General features: G+C 36.5%; 1 protein-coding gene across 1 annotated transcript; it reads right to left on the minus strand.

Moving 5' to 3' along the window:
* Positions 1 to 942: 942 nt before the first annotated feature.
* Positions 943 to 3,495, minus strand: pmaip1 (phorbol-12-myristate-13-acetate-induced protein 1). Its single transcript, XM_082157735.1, has 2 exons — positions 2,050 to 3,495; positions 943 to 1,958 (listed from the first exon to the last, which is right to left on the minus strand). Exons 1-2 carry the CDS (start codon positions 2,060 to 2,062, stop codon positions 1,834 to 1,836), a joined length of 138 nt encoding a protein of 45 aa, XP_082013861.1. The 5' UTR covers positions 2,063 to 3,495; the 3' UTR covers positions 943 to 1,833.
* Between the last annotated feature and the right edge of the window lie 6,640 nt (positions 3,496 to 10,135).

The following is a 10,135-nucleotide window of genomic DNA, read 5'->3' on the forward strand; positions in this document are numbered from 1 at the left end:
TCGATTTTATGCCGGTCAAATGGACTCGGGCGCCGCATGATTAACATCGCGCAACATCACGTGCACACGGAACACATGTAGGAAACCTTGTGAATTACGGCCATTTCAGACCGCAAGCTGAGGGTTTCGGCTCCGTGTCTATTTTTGCTGCGCTGCTCACGCTCAATTAAAGTGAAAGCACACTTTTGAGGGTCAAAATAAATATGATTTCACACAAAAAGTACCTAAAATGCACATAATTTGCATGTAGAGTGTGTTTGAACAAGAACTGGAGTAGGCTATGTCAGAAAAGAAAATGAAGACTCAAAAATATAAAAGAAAATGTACCTATTTGAACTTGTTTTTATTCATCAGTTTGGGTAAAAGTGATGATTTATCAAATAAATATATATCGAAAATAAATATTTGTGTGTGCAGTAAAGTGGTTAGAAAAAAATGAAATCGGTATTGGCTAAAATCTGTATCGACTGGTCAAACTCAATGACAAATCGGAATCGGCATAGAAAATTGTAATCGGTGCATCTCTATAATCTTTCTGATTGGCTGGTATCAAACACCATCTTCACATAATCTGATGTTCACCTAGATGTTTTATTTATTTATTTCTACATTTGCCGTATATTGTCGATGGGTTCAATAACACATCCTGCAAAAAGGGGGCCTTGGCCAGAACGTAGTGGTATTTGGGGGGCCTTGTCATGGAAAAGTTTGGGAACACCTGGCATAGGCTACACAGACATGCACACACGCAGACATAGTCTATATAATGTAGGCTAATATATACACATATATTATGTAAACACACAATCTCTATGTTAGATGCAATTAATCGTGATTAATCTATTTGGCAGCACTAAAATTTCATTCAAAATCACCACCTCGTTAAATAGGCCTATACATTTTCCTGAGAAAATAAATAAATAAATAAATTTGAGGAACCAATCACACACATGCAAGCAGTTTATTTTGTAGTCGTTGTTATATTTAATCAGTTTCAGAAAACAGTCAGAAACAGAAAGTAAACATTTCATTTGCTTACAGGAAGTTGTTTAAGTCGATTGTCACGCAATCACATGATAAGTAACGTCATGTTACCTGTCAATTATAGATTTACATATTACAAATAGCCTATATCAATAAAAAATATATAGTTTTGTCCAAAAAGTTAGATATTAGCTAAATACCAATGTTTCACAAGACAACCCGAAGGCTACATTTACAAATAAGTGCTTTAAAAATTCCTGAACGTGTGTATCATACTGGGAATTATTCGCAAAAGAATAAGCCAAACACAATTGCAGGTCCTCAGAATAAAATATACAGTGCTTCCTAACAAATATTTGGACACTTAAAACAATTACTGCATTCGATATATCAAGCAAGTTATTTTTTAATATTTTTTTTCTAGTCTCGAAAGTCAGTTCCCCTCAGTATGAAATAGGCTTTATTATCATTAGACTAGGCCTAAGTACAAGGCTGTAAATCAGGACCTCCAGTTCGCACTATCTCTACTGTGTAGCCTATTGTTTACTAAATTCAGAATTGTTAAGAAAAGAAGTCCAGTTGTAAACGAGCTCTGCGATTCGACCCGAATGAAAACTCCTCCAGTTCAAATCCCCTCAGAGAAACAGGCAAGATATGGTCTCAGAATAGCACAGAAATGGTCCACAGTGTGTCGATGTCCTCGCGGGACATCCTCTCCATGTCTTCGTCCCGGAAATCCATTCCTGTTCAACTTTTTGTTGTTGTGGTTTTTGGAAGACGACGCACCTCGTCTTCAGAATTGAATCCTCTTCAGATGTCAGGTGTACGTTGGTTCGGGTTCCTTCTTTTTCAGCTTTTCCCGTCGTTCTGCATTCTCTGGAGAGCGATTATGAGCTCCAGTAACTTGTATTTCCAATCCAAGAGATCTCCAATTTTGCGCAACTGCTGCGCGCACTCGACAACAGCGGCTTGCTCTGTATGGGCAAGAAGTGAAACTCGTTACGTTTCAAGTTGTAATCATAGGTATTTTTAAATATAATGCTTGTTTGAAACATATTGATTTACCTTTCTTTGCCATTTCAGACCGTGAGTTGGTTTTCGGCAGTGTGTTCAAAGACTCAGACTGGATGAATGATCAAGCGCTCGTTCCTTCAGAAGCGGCTGACTGCAGTGATATCACTTCTCTGAATTATTGTTAGAAGCCTTTGCGCTTAAATAGCTGACATGACGTGTAAACAACGTCACCAACAATTCCCGTCGACGTGGTATTTGCATGTTTCCGTGTTTTTACATTGCATCTACCTGTTCTTCATCAGATGAAGGCTGTCCCATTGAACTGATCAAATGACCACCTTATGCACTTACATAAGCAGTAGCCTAGCCTACTGTACACTGTGTACATTGTGAGAACGATAACAGAGACTGTAAGTTCTAATGAATCTGTATAACCTATAGCCTATAGGCTACTTGTTTTTAGAAACCATCACTGAACCACAATAACACGATAACATGACCTTATAAAGACTATAAATGGGGAAGATGGGTAAGTTTAAGAACAATGTTTATTCAGCCTATTTTAAATTGTAACATATTTAGATAGCCTATAAGTTTATCATGTAGATACTTTAATGCATCACTAATCTAATTATCGAGACAGCTGAACTTTTACAGAATATGACTTTTAATATTCTTATTAATATGTTTTTTAAAGTGTCATACTGAATGAACTGTGCTATTTTAAAATGCGTTCAGACAATTTAGTTGAATATTTGAATAACCAATGACAAAGCATGCAGAATACCATAAATATTATTCTAAAACTTATGTATTCTATGACTTAGCCTATATATGAATATTTACATATTGCATATTTTTTAATTGAAGATATGTCATATTGCAAGATTATGAATTCAAACTGAATGATTTAACTCAAATAATGAATCACAAATATATCTGAAATGTACATCAAACTCATGGAATTATTGGAATAACCCCTGAAAAAGAATAATGCTTTATAACATCTACATTTTACTTAAAAAAACATATTTTTTACTTCAAAATAAAAACAATATTTTTTACTCCACAAATCTAAAAACATCCATCATTAACAAATATACACAAACTTTGATATTTGCCAAATACAATGTCGTGGATCGTTAATTTTTCCAGAGACACAAAATTAGATCATTTAACCTCAAAATGGTTTCTACTGTCAAAATCTAATGTAGCCTACATGTAGGCCTACAGATGAAATAACATTGATCCTATAGGGATTTATAGCCTATAAACACATATAAAACTCCTAAATTTCCTAATCATTGTGATTTAAATGGAGTTTCCATCGTGAGCTGAAAGAAATTCCATGACAAAATAATTCCATCTTGTTTTAGTTTCACTTGTTCAGTCTTGCTTCTCTTCAGGAAGTCTCTCTTCTGGACGCTGATTGGTAGAGGTGAGCTGTCATTTGCATTATCTTATCTTATTACTATTCTAAGAAAAAGAAGCAAACAAATAGTTCACTGTGTTCATTTCTAGGAATGTGGAAGTGGCAGTATTTTTTTATCACTTGACGTGTGATAACATTTAGCCTACTTTTGGAGGAATAAAAATAATAAAACCTGGAGCCTATGCTTACTGTCACGTGATGCAAACCACGCTAATTAATAGTGGTAAAAAAAAAAATTAGGCCATCAGGTTTATTGGGTTATTATCTCTAATTTAATTTCATAAAAATAAAATAGGGCCTGTATAATTATTAAAACAGCATTATTTTGTTTATGCTCTTATTACCCTACTAAAAAAGAAAAAAAAGAAAAAAAAAAAAGAAAAAGATGAACCTGTCCTGAACACAAGATTGCTGTAAAACTAAAGGTAATTTGTTCAAGAGTGTCTAGCAGCGGTTCTTCATGAAGGCAACATGCAGTTCCAGATTCGCCCAATGGGGGAAGCATAGAGCAGATGAGATGACGTCACTCCAGCCATCAACATTGATTAAAACCATAGACTGTAGATAAAGATTTTTGTGATCGCCCCATCACATTAGTTGAGGTCCTCGAATCTATCAAAAACGTAAAGGTTAATAAATCGCCAGGTGTAGATGGCCTCACTTCAGAATTTTATCAAAGATTTGCAAAAGATTTGGCACCTTTTTATATTAGAACTAGAAGTAATTTATGAAAGTTTTAGTGTGGGATCTCTTCCCTCTACCTTAACACAAAGTTTAATAACTCTTATCGCCAAGCCTAAAAAATACTTATTATTAATTGATAATTGGCGTCCGATTAGTCTTTTAAATTGTGATTATAAAATCTTTGCTACAATTTTTGCAAAACTTTTCAAAACTATTTTAGAGGACATTATAGATGAAACGCAATCAGGCTTTCTAAAGAACAGACACATGTCAAACAATATCCGGCTGGTTCTTGACCTGTTAGACTATTCAGAGTTAGTGAGGGATGATAGTTATATGCTTTTTCTGGACTTTTATAAAGCCTTCGATTCTATTGAACATGGTTTTATATTCAAAACTTTAGAAAAATTTGGTTTTGGGAACCTGTTCATTAGAGCAGTTAAAATATATGTCAATGGGAATTCTTCCATTAAGCTTAAACACGGTACCTCTCCAAGATTCGAATTGCAGCGGGGAATACGTCAGGGTTGCCCCATTTCGCCATACTTGTTTATATTGACTATTAGCCAATCACATTAAGAATAGTGCCTTGCAAGGAGTCGGTATCATGGGAAAGGAGTTCATCATCAGTCAATTGGCTGATGATACCACCCTCTTCCTTAAAAAATTCAAACCAGATTCCCTTGGCTCTTGATACTGTTAAAACATTCTCCGATGCTTCTGGGCTTCATCTCAATGTGCTCAAATGTGAATTAATGCCAATCAAAGAATTCTCTGTTTCCAGCATATGTAATATCCAAGTCAAAGAGACAATAACCTACCTTGGAATAGTAATCTCCAAAAACTCAAAACTTAGATGTATTTTAAACTTTTTGCCCATCATAGAGAAAGCTAAAAAAAGATTTAATCAGTGGCTTCAGAGAGAATTATCTTTGAAAGGTAGGATTCTTCTCTCCAAGGCAGAAGGCATCTCACATCTGACATATGCAGCCATCTCATTAGACCTTGATAGAGTAATGTGTAAAAAGATTGATCAACTACTATGTAATTTTGTATGGAAAAATAAGACGCATTATATAAAAAAATCTGTTTTGTCCAACAGCTTCAGTAACGGTGGTCTCAATTTAGTTGATTTTGCAACGTTAAATAATACTTTTAAAATCAACTGGTTGAGGAATTACTTCAGAAATCCATTCAGTATTTGGAATATTATACCGGAATATGTCTTTTCTCAGTTGGGAGGTTTGAATTTTCTATTGATGTGTAACTTCAGCATTGAGAAGATCCCTGTTGCTCTCTCTAATTTCCACAAACAAGCACGATTGGCATGGTCTATGATTTTCAAACACAATTTGTCTCCAACCAATTACTTCATTTGGAATAATACGAATATTTGTTATAAACATAAGTCCTTATTTTTCGAAAACTGGTTTAAGAGTGGGATCAATCGGGTTAGCCAATTATTTAAAGCAGGGCTATGCAGTTTCGGGAATTTCTTCGCTGTATTCTCGCTTTTTGCTCGCAGGTTTCTCTCTAGAGCTCCCCCTACAGCTTCGGAATATATATTTGACAACACTGTCGAAAAACTCGTTGGCGACTCTCAGATACCAGAGGCTAGTAGATCAACGACATCAAAGCAGATGGGACATTCTTTAAAATGTCTTCTTCATTCGGGTTCGAACAGCGTGAGGGAGCGCAATAATGACAGAATTTCTTTGCCGTAAAGCAATTCGTTACATCGCGAGACCTGATATCACGCGATACCTTCTGACGCTGCGGCCGGTGTTGTGCCGAATTTCGACCCCCTGCCAAATTATTACCCCCCTCGTTGAAGTCAGTACCTGATTGCCTAATCCTAACCCCACCCCTAATCCTAACCCCTCCCCCACAACTAATCCTAAACCTACCAATACTAGGGGGGTAATAATTTGGCGGGGGTCGAAATTCGGCACAACACCGGCGGCTTGCCGGCTCAAAGTTGCAAGGGTGTTTTTTCCGCTCACAGGCAATAGGGGGGTGAGAGACGACCACCATTCAACCCGAAAAAAGTAATATAACCATTCCAATGACTCCGAAGCTGTTCAGTTAAGGTAAAAAACCTGCATAGTTCACCTTTAAAGGGATAGTTCACTTTGAAATAAATTTTTGGTATGTTTTAGCTTACCTCAAGGGCATCCAAGATGTAGGTGTCTTTTTTTCCGCAGTAGTTTCAATTTTGATATTTTTAGGTCAAATCGTTCTTGTCTGTCAGTCATATAATGCAGGTCGATGGTCACTGTCTCAAAGAGCATGCACCGAGTGTGTATATATCTATGCACCAGTCTGCGTACACGTCAGATCAGATCACTTCGACATGGCTGCGTAAGTGGTAAAAACGATATAAATACTGTTCGTTTTCTCACACAAACCGCTCGTTTCGTGTCTTAGGCCATCAATGTGTACTTACGATGGGGAATTGTTTAATTTGGACGACAGGGAATTGTTTTAATTTGGACTCTGTGCATGCTCTTTGAGACAGTGACCATAGACCTGCATTATATGACTGACAGACAAGAACGGTTTGACCTAAAAATATCAAAATTGAAACTACTGCGGAAAAAAAGACACCTACATCTTGGATGCCCTTGAGGTAAGCTAAAACATACCAAAATTAATTTCAAAGTGAACTATCCCTTTAATCAGGATGGTTACTTATTTACTTATCAAGAATTTCTCTCTCACTATAATATTCCCGTTACTCCAAAACAGTTTGCCACTGTATTTGGTGCTATCCCTAATGGTGTCATTATGCTATTTAAGGGCCAAAATAGTTTTTTGACAAGTTCTGAAATTCCTCTCCCAGACCCAGCTGACACGCATGTAGGCAGGATATGTTTTAAATCTACATTAAAAAATAATAGAGGTATTCGTTTTCTTTTTCTCAATGATTCTGTTTCCACTTCTCATGTTGTTACAAAATGGAACGCATTAGTGGAAAATATTTCATGGAAGAAGGTTTGGACTCTCCCTAACAAGTAGCCTACCTATTGGTAAATAAGGTCAAAGAGATTTCTTTTAAGCTTATTGATTGATATTATCCTGTCAGAACGTTCATGGTGTCAAAATTTTAATTAAGTACACTCAAAAAAATGCTGGGTTGTTTCTGTAAACAAATTGTTGGGTTGATTGTGCTGGGTCAAAAAGTTGGGTTGTTTGGGGTACTGTAAACACATTATTGGGTTGCGTATGCTGGGTCAAATGAGTTGTAAGGGGGTCATTCACAAATGAACCGCTGGTTGGGTTATTTTAACCCAGCAACTGGTTACCTTTTTCATTCTTTGCGGAACTTTCTGGATTCTTCTTCACTTCTGACTCGAGGAGCACACCACTCGACTCGGAGCAGGCAGTGTTTTATGGTAAGTTAATATGAATGTTTACCTATATTTTTAATAAGTTGTGGTGGTAGCAGCAAGCTAATTTCACTGTTCAACATACAGTCTTTGATATGGAAGTGTGAGGGGTAACGTATTTATTCTGTGAAACATTAATTAGCCACAGCTAGCCAGTTAGAATTTTTGACAAAATGCTGCATCGTTAAATCCTTAGTTGAAATTAAACCAGCTATATCAGCAGCCTTTTTGAACATTTTAATTCTAAATTCATCATGTAATTATCGTAGGCCTATTCATTGTGGACGTTGCGTATTTAAAAGTGAGAAAAGCACTTTGTATGAAATCCCTACGCGCAGTTTCCCTCACAGGGCTCGCACGTAAAATCAGCGGGAAATGAGTCTCTAATGTAGGCTACGTTAGGCTAGCTAGTGAGTTGTGAGTGAAAAGTCTGCTGGCGTAGTTTTAGAAATACTCGTCTGAAGAAGTGACTGAGGTAAGTTCCAGCACAGTCTGCGTGTGTCTTCTGTAATGTCTCGAACCACCGTTTCTGCCAAAAAAAAAGGCTTTCAAGAGCTTGATATAGCCTTTTTTTTTTAAGTAAATGTATGACTTTCAATCTTTATAAACATCGACTAAGGAAAGGAGAAATAAATGGACAGGCGCCAGTTTTGAGAAGAAAAGTATACCCGTAGTTGAACGAATGATCGCCAATATTTAAAACTTAATTTTTTTTAAACTTACATGATAGCCTACCCTACCACCATGCATGTCATCTTTCATTTTATTGTGTGCAAGTTAACATCTAAACGAGGCGATCATCAGCGCTGCCAGTCAGGAGATTAATGAGCAGCTTTGTGGGTTTGTGAGTTTTAATGTTAAAGACACTATATCAACATTACAGTAATATTTTACTTTTAATAATAATGTTTTATTTGAATGCCTTAATGTTGATAATATTGGTCCAAATTACTCTTTTATTACTATTACTATAATTCAGTTTGCAAATACTACACATTTTGTTTGTTTTTCAGATTTGGTCAATAATTTTAATTGCATATTCAATAATAAATTGATACTTCCACAAAAAAAGCTTAACTTGCATGTCAGTTTTATAGCAAAACTCTAAGTGATTGTCCGGGAAGCAGACACACTCTGTCAGTTTAAATCTAGAAAAACGCATCTCTTTAACCTGGCATTCATATAGAACATTATACATTTCTATTATTCAAATCAGTTAAATGATTATTAGGCTGCATAGGCCAGCCGGAACCGGGGACACTTTCCTATAACACCTGATGTACTCATTATTTAATAAGAAAAATGGCCTCTATGCTAATGTATGTCTTTCTGTTCATTCTAAAGTTTACTGAAGTCAGCCGGATCCAGGCCGTATCCAGATCAGAAGGTGGACCTGCGCCTGGACCCATCCATGACGCATCCCTGAAGGGCCAGCCTCATCAGCCCTGTGAAGGCCTCATCGACACGTCTGATCCTCAACAAATTTGTCTCCATACCGGTGTGATGACTCCGACTTCCAACCAGATGGAACTGGATAAATATTCTGAATGTTCTGATCCAATCTGACCTCTGACCTGTAACGCTGCCTGGATCATAATCATACACTGTTCGCTCGTTGACCAGAGGAGAACTGAGCGACTGAGACTGGGTTCTCCCAAGGTTTTTTCCTCCATTCTGTCACTGATGGAGTTTTGGTTCCTTGCCACTGTTGCCTTGGCTTTTGGCTTGCTTAGTTGGGGACATTTAATATTCAACAATATTATTGATTTGCCTTAAGGTGGACGATGACGCAATTTTCTTCTAGAAACAAACTTTGTTGTATTATATTCATGTTACAGTATCACTGTGAAGCTGCTTTGATACAATCTGTATTGTAAAAAGCGCTATATAAATAAAGATGACTTGACTTGTGTAATCAACAGGTGAGGACCAACATGGTTGAATATTTACAAAATGAGATGACCGGTGAATTGCTGCACATTCTGTGCCTCAGGGATGAAATGAGGGGGACATGTCAGACCTTTGACATTGATTAACATTTGTATTTGATAAAGAAAAGTATTAAAGTAATGTATAAAATAAAAAATGAGATTGAAATCATACAGTGGCCTCTCTGGTTTATTGTATTACAGAGATAATAATTATTTTACATTCATAATATAACAAATATTTGTTAATGGTTCTAATTTTATTAAGGCAATGCAACAAAAAATAACCCAGCACATGAGTAAGACTTAACCCAGCAAGAGGGCTAATTTCACCCACTGGTTGAGTCAAATGAATGACCCAGAAATATGGGTTAAATGGTAAAACCCAGCACTTGGGTCAAACCAACCCAGCGCGTGTTCTGTCCAATAGTGACCCAGCGGCGTGGTTAAGGTTGGGTTCTTTTTTAACCCAGCAGTTTTTAGAGTGTATAGATGCAAATTGTACTTTTTGTGATTCACAACCAGAGACTATATTACATCTTTTTTGGCATTGCGATCATACAAGAAAACTTTGGCAAGACATCTGCCAGTTCATTGTAAACTATATATATAAAGACTTTGAGCTTTATTTCAAGGATGTTTTATTTGGGTTTTTCATTTTTGAGAAGCAATATGAGAATATATTTTTTCTTTGCAACTTGATT

Source organism: Leuciscus leuciscus (genome assembly GCF_965113295.1).
Source record: "Leuciscus leuciscus genome assembly, chromosome: 24".
Lineage (NCBI taxonomy): Eukaryota > Metazoa > Chordata > Actinopteri > Cypriniformes > Leuciscidae > Leuciscus > Leuciscus leuciscus.